Source organism: Vulpes lagopus, chromosome 23, assembly GCF_018345385.1.
Source record: "Vulpes lagopus strain Blue_001 chromosome 23, ASM1834538v1, whole genome shotgun sequence".
NCBI lineage: Eukaryota > Metazoa > Chordata > Mammalia > Carnivora > Canidae > Vulpes > Vulpes lagopus.
In genome coordinates, this window is record NC_054846.1 from 61,266,864 (window position 1) to 61,285,057 (window position 18,194).

Genomic DNA, 18,194 nt, shown 5'->3' on the forward strand with positions numbered 1-18,194 from the left:
GCTGGAGTGGGATGTACCAGGGTCCCAGTGGAGACATGAGGTCAGAGACGCTTAGGAGAGTCCCGTAGATGGGGTTTTCCTTAGTGAGATTCAGCCTCCAGGAAGTCTTGGGGCACCTGTGCCGAGGAATCCACAGCCCCCCTCCAGCCCTTTCAGATGCTGGAGTCAGAAGGAATGAGGTGTAACTATAGGATTCAAACCCCTCCTCCCGTGGCAACAATCCCCCAGTGGACATGGTCTCTGAAAAGTTGCAGAGAGGGCCACGGAGAGAGCCCAGAGCACACGGGGAAACCTCAAGGTGCACCCCGGCTGAGCCATGTCTTCACACACTAGGACAAGCACTGTGACTTGGCCTAGGGAAAGGGAGCCCCCCTCCCTACCTGCTGCTCCCACCCTCCTCCCCTGCCCCCCCCCCCAGCCTGCTCCAGCAGCTGCAGCAGAAGTGGGGCCTCCTGGGGGAGGGGGGTGGGGGGCTGGGATGCTGTGATACAGGATTTGTCAAAGCATTGAGGGTGAAGCCACCTCTGTGGCCCTTGGAGCTAGGGGCTATGTCACCTTATCTTTCCTTTTGTCCCTTAGCTGGGGTAAGGGGACTGAGACCTCACTGGTGTGTGTGTGATGGGGGAGGGGAGGGAGGGCTGGGAGTGCATTAGTGAGAGTTCTCTGCCCTGCTGGTCGGAGGGGAAGGGCGCCCCGGCTTGCTTGGGGACCTAGTGCCAACATTAGGGTGAGGTGTAGGAGGACCCAGACTTCAGCAAATGCTTGGGTCTCACACTGGAGGCCTATGCCTTCACGGGGGGGGCTGAGGACAGCAGAATGCTTGTTTGGGAACAAATGCCCAAATCAATAATGGAGCATGGGGATTGGTCACTCCCTGGATAGCAAAAGCTTCCATCCTTTTTTTTTTTTTTTTTTTAAGATTTTTGTTTATTCATGAGACAGACGCAGAAACAAAGGCAGAGGGAGAAGCAGGCTTCCTGTGGGGAGCCTGATGCAGGGACTGGATACCAGGACCCTGGGATCATGCCCTGGGCTGAAGGCAGATGCTAAACCACTGAGCCACCCAGGTACCCTAAAATCTCTCATCCTTGCAGGGTCCAAGGTACCTGTCATGACCCCCCCACCACCACCCCACACACACCCCCAACCCCACTTTGCTGCCCCTGCTGCCCGGAGCAGCCTTCCTGGCCTACATAGCTCTAAGGCTGGAAGTGCCCAGGGGCACAGATCAGATGTGAGCCAGTCTCCCCTGGACATCTCTCAAGGGAAAGTGGCATGAATGTCCCTTCTACTCTCATCTGGTGCCACAGATCTGGGAACCCCTGAAGGCAAGAACCAAGTCTTTGGGTCTTTCGCTATGAGCTCCCGCACTAGGGCCAGCACAGTGGGTCTCCAGAGGACCTTGCTGGGCCCGGCAAGACGCTGGGTGTGTCCTCCTGGGACTTGGCTGGGTCCCTGCTACAGCCGTGAAGGGATTTGCCCAAAGTTACACAGCAGGTCACTGTCCCGACTCCGCCCCAGGTCCTTCCCACAGATGTTCCCCGAATGTCCCCTGGTCCTCATGCTCACATTCAGGGTGCCCCGAAAAAAGCACATGCCGCCCCTCCAGGACCCCTGACCCTCCTGCCCAGACGGGGGGTGGGGGGGGTGGGGGGGTGCCAGGCAACAACCTCCCGCCCCCAGTCCACCAGAAATGAACTCCAACTCCCATCCTAGTTTGTACCCAAGTCGGGGGGCTTTAATTTACAGAAAGGCTGGGGTGGATCTCAGGGTGGGTGGGGGTAAGGCCAGGAAGAGAAGGGGGAGGGGTGCTTAAATACTCAGATGGGAGGGACGCAGGGAGGAAGTAGTGGGGCCGCTTCAGACGGCCACCTCTGGGTGGGTCACCCACCAGCAGTCACCCAGCAAGTCCAGGGGAGGAAGGTGGGCTCAGGGACCGGCAGAGACCTCAGTCCACCTGCCCCAAAGAGGTGGCTGCTGGAGGACAGCACAGATTACGGAGACATTTGCTTTGGTACCTTGTGAGTCGTGCTCTGGGAGGAAAGCCACCTCTTTGGAGCTGGGACTCTCCAGTGACCCTTGACATCTGTTGGCCTCACCTTTTCATCCCAATGCCCTCCCTTCGCTTCCCCCGAATCTTAGAATTTCCTTTTCCTCAGGACTCCAGGGTCCCGGATGGAAGGGCCTGGAAAGCTGGCTTCCTGGTCTGAGGGATGGGGTGCGTGTCCACCCCGCGGGAATCTAGAACCCCCCCCCCCCCACCAGGATGCCCATCAGGCTCTGTCCTGGCCTCCTGCTCATGGCCCTTTGATGGATCCGGGCTCCGTGAGGCGCGCAGAGGCGTAGGCCGAGGCTGCCAGGCAGGCCGCGGGCTCACAGAAGCCGGGCAGCCCCACGGGGCCCGGCGGACCCGGTCGGCCTGCTTCCCCCGGGGCCCCTGGGGCGCCGCGGGCCCCGTCCTTGCCATTGATTGCCTGCCCGGGCCGGCCGGGGAGCCCTGTGGAAGGGAGAAGACCCTGCCGTCAGGGGCACCGCCTGTCCCAGCGCCAGGGGGGCAAGTGCTGTTTTTCATGGAGGCGGGTGGGGGGGTGGGCAGGACGGAGCCCACCCAGTGCTCCTGGGTGCTCCAGAGGGACGCCGAAGCTGGAGGAATGGGGCGCGGGCGAGCAGGAGAGGCCTCCACGGCAGAGACCGGGTGTCTGCGGGTCATGAATCCCAGGGCCCCAGGGGCAGGGCCAAGGTCTTACCTGGGATCCCGGGGGGTCCAGGCATCCCGGGGTGCCCGCGTCCCATCTCTCCCCGGTCACCCTTCTCTCCACGTTTTCCTGCGGAGAAAGAAAGGAGCTGTCGTTTTGCAGAACTGGAAATTCAAAGTTTGCGACTTTGGTTGCTATTTCATGTCTATTTCCTACGCAGCAGTTATTCCTGTTTTGTGCTAGTTTTATACTAAAAAGAAGTTGGAAATGTTGGTAGAACTGGTTACACAGAGGAGAGTCCAGGGCAGGTGGCTCGGCGGTTTAGCGCCACCTTCAGCCCAGGGTGTGATCCTGGGGACCCGGGATCTAGTCCCACGTCAGGCTCCCTGCATGGAGCCTGCTTCTCCCTCTGCCTGTGTCTCTCTGCCTCTGTGTGTGTGTGTGTGTGTGTGTGTGTGTGAGTGTGTGTGAGTGTCTCATTAATAAATAAAATCTTTTAAAACTAAATAAAGGAAAGTCCAGGCAGAATGGAAGGTACAGCCGGTCGGGTTCATTACGGAGAGCGTCTAATGAGCATCCAGCCAGCCTTTACCATGTGCCGACGCTACCGAAATTACCTCCATGTGTAATCCTCAGGACTGTATGAGGCGGTGCTTACTAACCCCCCGTTTACAGATGAGAAATCTAGGGCCCAGGGAGATTATCAGGGAACTTGTCCAGGTCCACAAGGGGAAAGTCGCAGAGTCTGGACAGACACCTGTCTTGTGACTCGAGTTTGCGTGTTTTACGACTTTGCTACGTGGCTTCCAGAGACACAGATGTTTACGGGGCACCACTAAGCAAATTTACAACCCCCCCTCCCCCAAACCCCAAGTTATAAAATAGTACATTCATTTCCATCAATTTGCTACTGAGAAAGCCCAGGAGTCACATATGACTTCTGGAACCCTTGGCAGAGGGAACAGGGGATCCTGAGGGGGGATGAGGAGAGAAACCAAGAGGCTGAGCCATCAGCCCACAGAGCCCACAACCCCACCTGCACCCTGATCAGCACTCACCCTTGGGGCCAGTGTTGCCAATCTGACCCACGGCTCCCACGATGCCAGGAACGCCCCGAGGGCCAGGGTGCCCATGGGGTCCCTGCTTGCCTGGGTACCCAGGAGGCCCGGGGGGTCCTGGCGGACCCACCATCCCGACGGCACCCAGGGCCTCCCGCTTGGCACTCACAGCGACCTCTGCCAGTTGCTCTGGAGGGAGGGAGGGAGGTCAGTGAGATGGGGGTCAGCTCAGTCCAGCCCGAAGGCGGAGCGGGCGCAGGGCCCCGGGCCCCAGGTGTGAAGACCCCCAGGTGTGGAGACGCGTGAGCCACGAGCGTCCTGCCCCCTCCTCCTCCCCTGCCTTCGCGGAAACCGAAGACCAGCGACGGCGGAGGCGGGGCAGCCGCGGGCCCTGCGGGAGCAGAGCTGGGGGAGGAGGGGCCGCCCGCCCTCACCTTGCATCATCTTCATCATCACGGTCACGATGTGCTGGTCGCTGGCGTCCCGGCCCTGCGGGCAGAGGAGGCCTCCAGGAAGAAGCCCCGCCGGCTCCGGCCCCGCCGCGGCCCGCCCGCCCCCTCCGGCCCGGCCCGGCCCCGGCCCGGCCCCCGCCCCCGCCCCCGCCCCGGCCCCCGCCCCGGCCCCGGCCCCGGCCCGGCCGACTCACCGCCACGCCCTGTCTCCCGGGCAGTCCGGGCACGCCTCGGTCTCCCGCCAGTCCTCGAGGGCCGGGGGGCCCGGGGTAGCCCTGCACCCCCGGGGCGCCCGCATCCCCGCTGGGGCCCGGGTAGCCGGCTTCTCCGCGGACTCCTGGCTGCCGGGGCGGAGCGCGGGTGAGACTTCGCACGTGCCGGGGAGACGGGGGGGGGGGGGGGCGCCCCGGGTAGGGGGAAGGCGGCGTCGCAGGGGCTGGACTCACCTGTCCCTTGGGCCCCGGCTCGCCGGACTCGCCCTGCAGGTACAGGCAGCTCGGTCACCGGGTGCTGAAGCCCCGCCCGCCCCGCCGCCCCGCCCGCCCCCCGCCGCCCGCTCACCTTCTCGCCTTTCTCTCCCCGGAGGCCGGCCACCCCCGGGTCGCCCTGCGGATTAAGCACCGCGGGTCAGAGCAGCGGCGGCCGCCCAGCCACCTCCACCCCCCATCACCCCCACCTCAACCACCCATCACCCATCACCCCCACCCATCACCATCCCCACCTCCACCCACATCACCCCCACCCATCACACCCACCTCCACCCCATCACCCATCACACCCACCTCCACCCCCCATCACCCCCACCTCCACCCCCTATCACCCATCACCCCCACTCCCCATCACCCATCACCCCCACCCCGCCGCTGCCCAGGACGCTGCTACTCACCACGCTGCCGCGGGGGCCGGTCTTCCCGGGGGAGCCCTGCAGCAAGCGGGGAGGCAGGACTTGGTGAGGTCCCCTCTCCGTCCCAGTGGGGTCACGCCCCCCCTCCCCCCCCCTCCTCCGCCCCCCCTCCCCCCCTCCTCCGCCCCCGTTCTGGCCACACCCCCCTGCAGCCCGCCTCGCCCCTCCAGCCCGCTCCATCCCCCGCTCCCCGCAGGTCTTGGGGCCTTGCTCCCAGGTATTTTCCAGCCCCTTCTGTACCTTGTCTCCCTTGATGCCTGGCAAGCCTTGGGGCCCTGGAATTCCGGGGGGGCCCTGCTCCCCCTTGGGGCCCTGAGGAGACAAGAATCCAGAGCAGTAAATGGCAGGGGGCGCCCAGGCTGCTCCCTGCTGCCCCTCCCAGCTGCCTCCACTTACCTGCCGTCCCTGAGGGCCTGGCTGCCCCACCGGCCCCCTCTCACCCTGGTCACCCTGAAACGGAAAGAGAGGATGAGGAGCACGGGGTCAGCAGGGCACCCCCCCAGCCCCCTCTCCAACCCTGATCCTGCTGGTCAGGGTGCCCTCCCCTCCGCTGTCCCAGCTTGGAGACCCTTGCTCCGCGTCACACACCAGGGATCAGCCCTTGCTGGGAAGGCCCCACGCAGCCTGGGCAGGACTAGGCGGGTGCTGGAGCCTTAGTAGGACCCACATCTGGGTCCCCGAGTGCCCGGGAAGCAGGCAGGCGGCAGAAACCACTGTGCCAGGCCCTCACCTTCTGCCCCAGGATGCCTCGGGGTCCGATTTCTCCTTGAGGTCCTGGCTCTCCCTGGGGGACAGAAATTGGGAGTGAGCCGTTGGCCCCTGGCCGCCCTGGGCCTCAGCTGAGTCACTTCATCAGGGAAGCCTTTCCTTGTGCTCTGTCCTTCGGGTCCCCGTACTCCTCCTCCAATAGGACCCACAGCTGTAGTTACTATCCTGTGATCGTAGGTTCAAGATCCGCCTTTTCCACTACACTTTAGCTCTGAGTGAGAGACTGTCTTGTCCAACACAGCTACAGGGATTTGGTGAATGTTTATGGAATGAATGAATGAATGACTGTCTGCTGGATTCTTAGCTCGGGTCAGTGTGGCCATCGGAGGAGGGGACACCCATACAGGACAGAACCGATCCCCACCATCACTGCATTGTACATAGAGAAACGACCACCCAGAGAGGAAAAGGGAGCACCCCTGGGTCAGTGGGGTCAGTGGCACCCCCCGCCACTGGGGCTTCACCCCACACCTCACCCAGGCCGCATATGCTGGGTGCAGGGTCTTCAGGCCTGGGAGGGGGGCCGGTGCAAGAGCCCTGTGTTCTGGGGAGAGCACTTACCTCCTTCCCAGGAGGACCAGAGAATCCAGGGAGGCCCTGCTGGCCTGGTTCACCCTGCAGGAAAACACAGTTTTAAGGTGAGTCTGGCGGGCCCAGGCAAGCCCTTGACCTTGGGGAGCCTGGTGAACCCTAAACAGAATCTAGAACCACATGAATTGGGGATACGGTGTTTTTGGTCAGGTCTTCTGGAGTCCACAGATTTTCCTGTGTTTGTTTCCTCCTCTGGATTGGGAGCCGTGTCTCTTGTCCCCACGGAGGGCAGGGGGAGGGGGCAAGCGGGAGGTGGTGAGGCCCAAGGGGACTTGTGTCTAGGCCATGTCCTTGAGCCTGGGGTGAGACCTGGCCTTGCAGTCTTTGAGCCATGCCCCTAGACCCTGCCCGCAGGCTCCCTTGCTCAGATGAAGCCAGTTCTGTCCCCAGCCTGGAGTCACCATACCTTGTCTCCCGGGCCTCCTTTTGTCCCAGGCTGGCCCGGCACGCCCTGTAGAAAGAAGTTGGTATCAGTTTCTACCCTGGCTTTGGGGAACCCCAGGCATCTCCGGCTTTACCTCCCATCCCCAATCCAGACCCCTCCTTTGGGAGGCCCAGTTCTGGCCTCACAAACCTGACTGAGCCCTGAGCCCTGGTGGGATTGGGGGTGTGTGGGGGGGGTGTGGAAGTGTGTGGAGGGATGGCCACAGGGGCCTGCAGCCTGCAGGGAGGAAAGGAGGCCCCTGCGCTCACAGGCACACGTGAACGCATGTAGGAACGTGCTCTGCACCTGAGCATGTTATCAGGCTTTGGCCTCAGTACCCCCAGCAGGGAGGGAGGCGAGGCGCCCATGGACTGGGCTCCCAGAAGGCGTGGGATGGAGGTGGCCCTGAACGGTGACAAGGCCCAGAGAGATGGGGAAGGGCGGTCCAAGCAGCAGCGCCTGCAAGGGCCTGAAGGTGTGGGGTTAGAACAGCCAACAGCCAAGAAAGGAGAGGACCCCGGGGGCAGTGGCTGATGAGGATGGAAGGGTAGGGTGGCGTCAGATTAGGGTGGGCTGTGAGGACAAGCACTGTGGCTGTCCTGTTCACAACTCTCCCTGCCACTCAGTGTGCCCCGGGGACTCTGTCTGTCTTGGAGCACTGGATGGAATGGCTTTCCTGGAAGCAATGGGGGCCACGGAGAGCACTTCAGTGGGGAGGAGCCAACATGGGGAATCTGAGTGGCCACAGAGATGGTGATGGGGCCTGGGCTGCGTGGGGACAAGGACTAGAGCGAGAACCCTGGGTGTGTGTTCACACCCAGCCTCATCAGCCACCCATGCCGCCATGAGGGAGTGGGCAGCCCTGAGGAGAAGCAGTGTGCCCGTGGGGCAGCCCCTGGGACCCCCTCACTCACCGCTAGGCCTTGGTGGCCTTGGTTTCCTGGCCGCCCTGCCTGTCCCGCGCTGCCCTGGGAGACACGGAGAACAGAAGCACAAGTGAAAGCCCCAGCAAGAGGGTCCATGGCTTCCACCCAAGTGCCAGTAGGGAAACTGAGGCCCAGAGGCAAGTAGGGCTGTGTCTGTGACACACCTGAGGATCCCAGGCTCCTAGGCCTCCGGGATCAGTGTGATGAGACTGGCCTGAGCCAGGAGGGACCCCGACCCTCCCAACGGGCAGTCCCCACTCCTACCTTAATGCCTGGCATGCCTGGGGTCCCGTCCTTGCCGTCGATGCCTGGGGGCCCCTGCTCAGAAGGAAAGTTGAAGGGAGACTCACAGTGGGGAGACGCCTGGGGTCAGGCCACGCACACGTCCCTGTGTGACGGCCGCAGCGTGCGGGTGGGAAGTGGGTCTGGTTATCTCGAGAACCCCCACCAGCCAACTGGGAGGGGAGCAGAAATGGGAGGAGGGTTTGGGGGGACAGACCACAGTCCTTCCTCTGAGTGGGGGACAAGTGTCCCAGATTGCCGCAAGATCCCCCCACCCTCTGCTCCACCATCACCCTATTTGCAGGTGAAGGAACTACAGCCCAGCAAGAGGGCTTTTCCCAGGTCACAGAGCAGCCGGCCCTCTGTCCTCCTAGAATCCCAGGCTCCCGGTCCTCTAGGAGCTGGGACAGACTGACCCGCTCTCTGTCGGGGTAGCCCTGGGCCACTTACGGTTGCTCCCTTCGGGCCTGTTATGCCCTGAGGTCCTCGGAGACCTTGGCCACCCTGCAAAGTAGACAGAAATGAGGTCACCTTCAGGGTGCCGAACCCCCACCTGGCTGTTCAGAGAGGTGATGAGAAGGTGTGGGGCCCAGGATCCCTCTTGGCACAGGAACACCGAGCAGAAGCTGAGGGAGGGGGCCTGGGAACTGGGGGGGCGGGAGCAGAAGTCAGCCCCGCACAAATGGGACGCAGCACGTCCAGGGGAAGGAGCTGGTGCTCACTGGGACCTCCCCCACCTGGGCTCTGAGCTCCACTTACTGAAGAAACACAACAACTCAATACAATGTGTGGACTTTGGGTCTTGATTTGAACAAGAACCTTGAAGGGACTTTTTTAAAAAATATTTTATTTATTTATTCACGATATATATATATATATATATAGAGAGAGAGAGAGAGAGAGAGAGAAAGAGAGAGAGAGAGGCAGAGACACAGGCAGAGGGAGAAGCAGGCTCCATGCAGGGAGCCCGATGTGGGACTCGATCCCGGGACTTCAGGATCACACCCTGGGCTGAAGGCAGGTGCTAAACCGCTGAGCCACCCAGGGATCCCACTTTTTTTTTTTTTAAGATTCTATTTATTTATTTGAGAGAGAGACAGAGATGGCAACACAGCCAGGGAGTTGGAGGAGAAGCAGGCTCCCCAATGAATAGGGAGCCCAGATACGGGGGTGGGGGGCAGGGGGTGGTCTCCATCCCAGGACCCTGGGATCATGACGTGAGCCCAAGGCAGCCACGTACCAACTGAGCCACCCAGGTGCCCTCTGAAGAGACATTATTGAGATAATTAGGAAACACGGAACACAGACTGGTTATTTTGCGGACATTAAGGAATAATTGATCATTTTGTTGGTATGATAATGAAGGATAGTGTGATTTGGGGGAGGAAAAGTCCTTATTTTTCCTTGTAAAAGTCCTTGTATGTAGAGACATGCAGAAGTATTTAAGGGTGGGACGCCCGGGTGGCTCTCCCTCTTCCTGTGTCTCTGCCTCTCTCTCTCTCTCTCTGTGTGTGTCTCTCACAAATAAATAAATAAAGTCTTTAAAAAAGAAGTATTTAGGGGTGAAATGACATATGAGGGGATTTGCTTGGAAACATGAGCCACAAAGTGGTGGATTGACTGCGACAGAATGTCACCTTGGGGAGACAGGTATATGGAGGTCGTTCTAGAATTCTCTCTACTTCTATGTACGTTTAAAGACTGGCACGGCCAAAAAACATTTACTTTCTGCTCAACTTCTCTCTAAACTCAAAACTGCTCAAAAATGAAGTCAATTAATTAAAAAAAAAAAAAAAAAAAAAAGGAAGTTCAGAGGTTTGGGATGTGGCCCAAATCCCATTAGCCCCGTGGCTGATCCGCTGGAATGTCATTGTCTGGCCGCCGCGGGCCTGGGACCAGATCCCGCGGCTTCTCTCAAACTGAATTTGCTCAGTGCAGGCTGGGCTTGCAGGAGTGGTGCTGCTGGGGTGCGGGGCTCCCAGCACAAAGGCTCCTGCCCCACACCAGTCGCTCACGTGCACTGACACAGAGTAACGCACACGCATGCCCCATGCATCCGCACAGACACAGAGTGACACACATGCATGCACACACCCGCACACACGCACGTGCAGAGTGACCCATGTGTGCACACCTGCACAGCACAGCACGGAGTCCGCACACACCCCCATGCATCCGCACAGACACAGAGTGACACACATGCATGCACACACCCGCACACACGCACGTGCAGAGTGACCCATGTGTGCACACCTGCGCAGCACAGCACGGAGTCCGCACACACCCCCATGCATCCGCACAGACACAGAGTGGCACACATGCATGCACACACCCGCACACACGCACGTGCAGAGTGACCCATGTGTGCACACCTGCGCAGCACAGCACGGAGTCCGCACACACCCCCATGCATCCGCACAGACACAGAGTGACACACATGCATGCACACACCCGCACACACGCACGTGCAGAGTGACCCATGTGTGCACACCTGCGCAGCACAGCACGGAGTCCGCACACACCCCCATGCATCCGCACAGACACAGAGTGACACACATGCATGCACACACCCGCACACACGCACGTGCAGAGTGACCCATGTGTGCACACCTGCGCAGCACAGCACGGAGTCCGCACACACCCCCATGCATCCGCACAGACACAGAGTGACACACATGCATGCACACACCCGCACACACGCACGTGCAGAGTGACCCATGTGTGCACACCTGCGCAGCACAGCACGGAGTCCGCACACACCCCCATGCATCCGCACAGACACAGAGTGACACACATGCATGCACACACCCGCACACACGCACGTGCAGAGTGACCCATGTGTGCACACCTGCGCAGCACAGCACGGAGTCCGCACACACCCCCATGCATCCGCACAGACACAGAGTGACACACATGCATGCACACACCCGCACACACGCACGTGCAGAGTGACCCATGTGTGCACACCTGCGCAGCACAGCACGGAGTCCGCACACACCCCCATGCATCCGCACAGACACAGAGTGACACACATGCATGCACACACCCGCACACACGCACGTGCAGAGTGACCCATGTGTGCACACCTGCGCAGCACAGCACGGAGTCCGCACACACCCCCATGCATCCGCACAGACACAGAGTGACACACATGCATGCACACACCCGCACACACGCACGTGCAGAGTGACCCATGTGTGCACACCTGCGCAGCACAGCACGGAGTCCGCACACACCCCCATGCATCCGCACAGACACAGAGTGACACACATGCATGCACACACCCGCACACACGCACGTGCAGAGTGACCCATGTGTGCACACCTGCGCAGCACAGCACGGAGTCCGCACACACCCCCATGCATCCGCACAGACACAGAGTGACACACATGCATGCACACACCCGCACACACGCACGTGCAGACGCACAGAGTGACCCATGTGTGCACACCTGCACAGCACAGCACGGAGTCCGCACACACCCCCATGCATCCGCACAGACACAGAGTGACACACACGCACGCACACACCCGCACACACGCACATGCAGAGTGCATCCGCACAGACACAGAGTGGCACACATGCATGCACACACCCGCACACACGCACGTGCAGAGTGACCCATGTGTGCACACCTGCGCAGCACAGCACGGAGTCCGCACACACCCCCATGCATCCGCACAGACACAGAGTAATACACACTCGCGCACACACCCGCTCACACTCGAGCCCCAGGGGGAGCTGAGTCCCGCCCAGTGCTGTCCAGGGGCCCCGACCCGACAAGCGGTGGCTGAGGACTCACCACATCGCCCTTCTCCCCCGCTCGGCCCGGTGGCCCCCGTGGACCTTCCTCACCCTGGCAAGAAGGACAAAGGGGAATCCAGGTCACCCGGGCTCGGGGGGAGCCACCCTCCTTTTGTAGCCCCAGGAGCTCCAGCGGGAGCAAGAGGACACTTACGGGTGACCCGGCAGCACCAATGGAGCCCACCATGCCTTTGTACCCACGAGGACCCTGGGGACAGGAGAGGGACAGTCAGTGCTGCTGGAGCGCATAGGCCAGAGGGCAGGTCATGACGACTCTTGCAGTACCCCCGGCTGACTTACCATCTCTCCTTTGGGTCCCTCCATGCCCGGGTAGCCCCTGATGCCCTGGGGACCCTGTCAAGACAGAAGAATGACAGCAATGGCAATTCCACTTCATTGCAGCTTCTCTGACCCCCACCCCTGCTGTTCACCACGCCTCTCTGAGGCAGGGGGCATAGTCCCAACCTCAGAGAGGGGACAAAGAGGCTCAGGGACCGGGGAGGGACTCACCAGGGTCACTCGGGGGACACTGCCAAACCTGGGCCTCGGCTGGATCTGCTGGCTGACAGCCTTGGCTCCTGTCCCCCGATTTCTGACCGCCTCGGCCTCCCTCCCCCACGCAGAGACATGCCACCTGCACGTGGCTGTTTCTTTTTCAGGTTGGAGGCCAGACCCAGGGGGTGGCTCCACTAAGATGCCCTAGGATGAGGAGGGGAGGGCCCCGGGGTGGGGGGCGCCGAGTGTTCTTTACCGGTGGTCCAGGGATGCCTTGCTCTCCAGAGGCACCCACATCTCCCTTGGGACCCTAGGGGGGCAGGAATGAGTGATCAGACAGGCAGGACCCTAGAACCCAGACAGTCCCATGTGTGACAGACAGAGGAGAAATGGACACCCAGGAGGAGAAGGGACTTGCCCAGGGACACACTGGGCCTCCTGCTTCTCAGCTCAAGGCTCGGGCCCCAGAGACCCACAAGGGAAGGAGGGGGGGATGAGGACGGGAGGCCCCTGTGAGCCCTCTTCCCACCACCTGCCGGGCCTCTGCCCTCACACTCACCGGCTTCCCCTGGCGGCCAGAATCGCCCAGAACCCCGCGTTTGCCAGGATGCCCCTGAAGGGAAGGAGGGAGCTCAGTGTGAGGTCCACCCCCAAACACCTGCTCTGCCCCCCAAAGCCTTGCGCCAGTGGCTTACCTTCACCCCCTGCAGCCCTGGGGGGCCTTTCACCCCCGCCGGACAGTTGGTTGGACACTGGAAAGAAAATCCCGCCAGGTTCTGGGGTCACTAGCTTGCCTCAGGCCAGCGGGGCCGTGCCCCCCATCTTGCCAACTCTTGAACCCTCCTCTCACCCCTCTAGGTTGAAGCCGCAGCCTCTCCCCCTCCCCGTGACTCCACCTCCAGAGCCCACCCGCCCCAGGCCCGCGTCTCACCAAGAAATCGGCGCTGCCTTCTAGGCCCTGGATGGTTCCGGGTCGGCCCTGAGGGAGATGTATGAAGAAGGAGCCCGACCCCAACCTTTCCCACCCCAGGCTTGTGCCAGAGGCCCTCATCCTGACCCATGTGGGAGGTCCGAGGACACTTACCGGTTTGCCAGGTGGCCCCGGGGGCCCCGATGGCCCATCTGGTCCGGGATCCCCCTGGAAGCAAAAGGGGCCAAAATTTATTCTGCCTGGCACTGCCAAGGTCACTCTGCCCCCCTCCTGCTACTGCCCTGCCCACTCCGTCCTCCAGGTCGGCTTCTTTTTGCCTGAAAGTTCTACGGCAGGGTGGGCTCAGCAGGAGGGGTTTCTGTCTCAGACCCAGAAGTAGGCGAGCTTGGAGGTAAAGGGCAGGAGGCAGAGAGTGCGGAGTGGGGGCTGGGGCTCACCTTGGGGCCTGTGATTCCAATCTCACCGGGGAGGCCAACAGGTCCAGGTGGTCCCTAGGAGCAGAGCAGAGCTGTCACTGGCCAGGATGCCTCGGAGGGTTAGCTCACCCTGACACAAAGGTAGGGACTCTGCTACCCAGAGGCCCCTTCCCCACTTTTACTTTGCAGCCAAGCCCAGAGACACTGGCAGCTTAGGGCTTTAGGGGCCGGAGAATCCCAGAGCCGGCAGACAGGCCCAGCGTGAGCTGGCCCAGAGTCCTCCCGGCAAGTGTGCCTGTGCTTGACACCCTCCCCTTCATGGCCAGTCCCCTGGAAGCCCTTCTGTGTCCTCCTTCCCCAAGAGTCTCAGGGACCCTGTTCCATCCGGGAAGACTTACAGGAGGTCCAGCAAAGCCAGGGCCCTGGAACAGAAGGAAAGGAGTTCGGGTTCATGGCTCCTTCTCCAAGTTCCTCCCCTGCCCCCCCGTAAAAGCATCCCTTGGAGCCCAGATGTCACTCACCGGCAGGCCAGGGGGACCGGGAAGCCCAGGCTGGCCCTGAAGGAGCAATGGGACAGGTTCAGAGGCTGGGGTCTCCTATGTCCCTGCTCCTGTCTACTACAGCCCACCTTCCCCCCTGGAATACCCAAGCTGAGTCCTCAGCAGGCCACTTACCTTGACTCCAGGGATCCCCATGGGGCCAGGCTCCCCCTTGGCTCCAGTTAGACCCTGGGGAAGAAAGAGAAGGTAGATCAGGGAAGGGCAAACCTGTTCCCTGAACCATGCAACAAGCCAGGGCCTGAGGTCTCTCCTGGGTGGGCCCAAGCTGCCCTTCACCTGCTCCAAGAAGGCCAAGGGGCCTCAACACCTTGCTTTCCCTTTTGCCAGTTCCCACAGCAACCGTGGGAGGCAAGCAGGCAGAGTGATTCCCCTCTTTTGAAAGATGAGAAACCAAGGCCCAAGGATTTGTCTGCCCAGGCCTCACACCTGCCAGGTTAGGAGCCTGGGAGACCTAGAGGTAGGCCTGCCCTTGGCAACTTCTTCTGATCCTTAGTGTTCACATCTGCAAAATGGGTTAATCACGTTCAGCTCTCTGCATAGATGTGAGAACCAAGGCGCTAGTGGAAGGCATGCGATTTTTAATCTTTGCAGGGTGTGGAAAATTTTGGAGGGGCCCTGGGGGCTGCTCATAGCTCTGATGACACCTCTTGAGCCAGCAGGACAAAGACAACTCATGGGACCTCTTTGTCCTCCATCTTTTAGTGATTAACCCAAGTGTATTCCCCAATCAGATGACTGTCCCAGTAGTCCTAGCTGTGTCCAGGAGCCTGTGACCCTGGCGTCCCTGGGAATTTTGTGGTATCAGTCAATAATATTCCTCTCCTGAGTTCTCCTGGGGCTGCGAGGCAGTAGGGTACGGCAGGGAAGGAAGGGACAGCTCCATCCACAGCATTCGATCTGTACTCGGAGGCCAGAAATGTGAGAGTAAATCCATTAGCTGCTGCAGAGGAACAGAACCCCTCTTTGGGACCCCATGTGCCTGCGATCCATGCTTCCGGGTGGCTGTGAGGTCATGAGCCACATGAAGGTGAAGGGAACTCATAGCTGTACAGTCTCCATCCTGCTGCCCTGCTCTGAACAGAAAAGCAGGGAAGATGCCAGAACTGGGCTCTGAAAGTCAGGGAGTGCAGCCCTAACCTGCTTTAGCCGACACTCAGGTACTCACATCAATCCCAGGCTTCCCATCAGGCCCATCTGGCCCGGGTTTGCCAGGCTCTCCCTTCGGTCCCTTAAAAACAGAGGTGGGGCAAATATTAGCCAGAGGAGGGCAAGACCCAGAAAGGTCAAAGGTCAAAGTAGAAAAAGTACTCACCGGAGGGCCGGCTTTCCCAGGGGGCCCCTTGTCACCCTGCAAGATACAAGTCGGTCAAATAGTACCCTGTGGCTCACGCTACCCCAAATGGCCACACACAGGCCCTGGCTGGCTGGTCCCACATGCCCTCTCCTCACTCTCTTCTCTTCTGCTCTGGGTTCCCCTCAGCCTGGTATTTTTATATTTTTATTAATTTTTTATTTTTTATGAAAATAGCTCCCTTCCCCCGCGCCCCCCCCCCCCCCCAAAATCATGGGTGGATTGAGATCAACCCTAGCCAGGCTGGAGAGGGTTCTGTCAACATGCAAGCAGGCTATAGACACACCGCTGTTGCTAAGGTGCCAGTTACAGGACCCACAGAGAGGGTTGTGGGTTCCAAGTTATCTGAGCGTGGGCGCCTCTTGGATTTGGGCAAGTGTGGCAGAAACGTGGGACTTTCAGAAACACATGAAAGGGGACATGAACTGGGTGGGCAGCAGCTATTTTTGGATTGGGGTCAGGAAGAGAAGAGACTGGGACAAGGACAAGGGCCAAGAGGGACTACGAAGGGCTCCGATCCAATCCGTTCCCAAGGCAGGAAGGCCCCCCCCCACTCCCATGACAAAGGACTCATAGTGACAAAGGACAGACAGGGCCAGTGAAGTCATATTTAGCCCCAGAGCGGCCTTCAGGCAGCTCAGGGCCTGCGGCAGCCAGGGAGCCTGGCAGGGACCCAGCGGCCGGGGCTGGGGGGCGGCGCACCAGGTTCAATAGAAGTCTGTCCAGATGGGTAAACACGGAGCTGACCTCCTGGGGGAGCCTCCTGAATGGGGCATTTAACCCTCCGCCCGCTAGGGAGCTAGGAGGGCGGCGACAGCCCCGTGCTTCTAAATCGGGGAGGAGGAGGCAAAGGAAGAGCGGGGTCTGGCTTCGGCGGGGCAGCGGTCTGACCGAGGCTGCAGCCACCCCAAGAAGCATCCAGACGTGCCGGGGGCAGGGCCGGAGGTTAGGGCGGCTCCCGCCCCCAAGGGAAGAGATCGGGGGTGGGGGCTGCGGCTGTGAGCTCGGCGGCCACGGGACAGCAGCCCCTTGTCGGCGGGCGGCGGCCACCCGCTCGGCTCTCCGGGCTGCTTCGGGGTTTTCCAGGAACAAACGGGCTCCTTGTGGCGAGGCCGGCGCCGCCTACTGACCGCAGGGGGCGCTGCACCCCCCACCCCCCCGCCTCCGGAGGCTCACAAAGTCCCCCTTTGTCCGCAGCTCCCCACCCCCCCCGTCCCAGGTTAGAGACTCACGTCGATGCCGTCGGATCCAGGCACTCCCGGCGGCCCCGGGGGGCCCGGGGGCCCCGGTTCTCCGGGCGGACCTCTCTGAAAACACACAAGGGGGAGGCCCTCAGACGGTGCAGGGGGCGGGGGTCCCTGCGGAGAGCCCCCCCGGGGGCGCGGCGCGCTCACGGGAACCGACTGTGCGGCGCTCAGGACCGGAGGCGGGGCCCGGGTTAGCCGCGGGGGGACCCGGCTCACGGAGAGCGCGCGCGAGCGCGGAGCGCATCCCGGTGCGCTGGCCCGCGGGGCCCGTGCGCGGTGGCGGAGGGCGGAGGGCGGAGGGCGGAGGGCGGAGGGGGGGACGCCAGGGCGCCGCGGGTCCCAGCGGGCAGGCGACAGCGGGCTCCGGGACCGCTCGCTCGCACGACAGGTACAGACGGTGAGCGGGTGCCCTGCCCTCTGCGCCTGGCGCGCGTAACCCGAAAGGAGCATGCGGGGGGCGCGGGGGAGCCCCTGCCCGGAGCCCCTCCGCTTCCCGTTGGCTTGCCCTTTGCCCTCCGCGGGGCAGCGCCCCCCGCAGGGCCCCGCGCCCTCCGCGCAGCGAGGTGCCAGGCTGGCGCCCGGGCCGGTCCCGGTGGGTCCCCGCGCCCCGGGGGCCCCGGCAGCGGGGCCGAGCGGCGTCTGGCTGGAGCCGCCCGGGGGGAGGCGGCGCCGGGGCACCGGAGTGAATGGGCACCATTGTCTCGCCCGCCACCTGGGCTCTCGGGGCTCCCGGCCACGCCGCCGGTCCCAGGCCGGGCCGCGCGGCTCCGGACAGGGTCCCCCTGGCTCCCCGGGCCCCTCCGCCTCCCTCCGCGGCGCCCGGACGCGGCCGCTGTGCGCCCCGCCGAGGGGAAGCGCCGAGGCCAGCACCCCGACCGGTCCCCGCACCCGCCCCCGCACCCGCCCCCGCACCCGCACCCCGGCCCCCGCGCGGCGGCCGCGGCACTTACGATCTGCGCCAGGGCGAGCGCGAGCCCCTGGAGCAGCAGCAGGAGGCGGCGGGCGGCGGCCATGCGGGCGGCGGGCGGCGGGCGGCGGGCGGCGGAGGCTCGGGCGGGCGGCGCGGGCTGCTCTCGGAGGGGCGGGCGGGCGCCTGAATATGCGGCGGGGCGGGGCGGGGGCCGCGGGGCCCGTCACCCGAGAGGGCGGCCGAGGGGCCGAAGCCCGCGCGCAGCTCCGCCCCGCCCGGCGCCGCAGCCAGCGCCCACCCTCTGCCCCCGAGGGGAGGCGCCGGCCGTCGGGGGGGCCCCTGCAGCCTGACCCCGGGCCTAGCCCCGGCCGTCGCTCCT

The 18,194-nt window shown here is 62.4% G+C and overlaps 1 protein-coding gene across 1 annotated transcript; it reads right to left on the reverse strand.

Annotated features, from left to right (window-relative positions):
- Positions 1 to 1,713: 1,713 nt before the first annotated feature.
- On the reverse strand, positions 1,714 to 17,965 carry COL9A2 (collagen type IX alpha 2 chain). Its single transcript, XM_041737843.1, has 32 exons — positions 17,856 to 17,965; positions 16,891 to 16,965; positions 15,620 to 15,655; positions 15,473 to 15,535; positions 14,422 to 14,475; positions 14,269 to 14,304; positions 14,146 to 14,169; positions 13,769 to 13,822; positions 13,485 to 13,538; positions 13,332 to 13,379; positions 13,096 to 13,152; positions 12,960 to 13,013; positions 12,657 to 12,710; positions 12,206 to 12,259; positions 12,060 to 12,113; positions 11,904 to 11,957; positions 8,552 to 8,605; positions 8,084 to 8,137; positions 7,808 to 7,861; positions 6,876 to 6,920; positions 6,440 to 6,493; positions 5,841 to 5,894; positions 5,507 to 5,560; positions 5,351 to 5,422; positions 5,093 to 5,128; positions 4,768 to 4,812; positions 4,653 to 4,685; positions 4,401 to 4,547; positions 4,189 to 4,243; positions 3,755 to 3,943; positions 2,748 to 2,825; positions 1,714 to 2,497 (listed from the first exon to the last, which is right to left on the reverse strand). The coding sequence occupies exons 1-32, from the start codon at positions 17,916 to 17,918 to the stop codon at positions 2,298 to 2,300; spliced, it is 2,058 nt and encodes a 685-aa protein (XP_041593777.1). The 5' UTR covers positions 17,919 to 17,965; the 3' UTR covers positions 1,714 to 2,297.
- Positions 17,966 to 18,194: the final 229 nt, after the last annotated feature.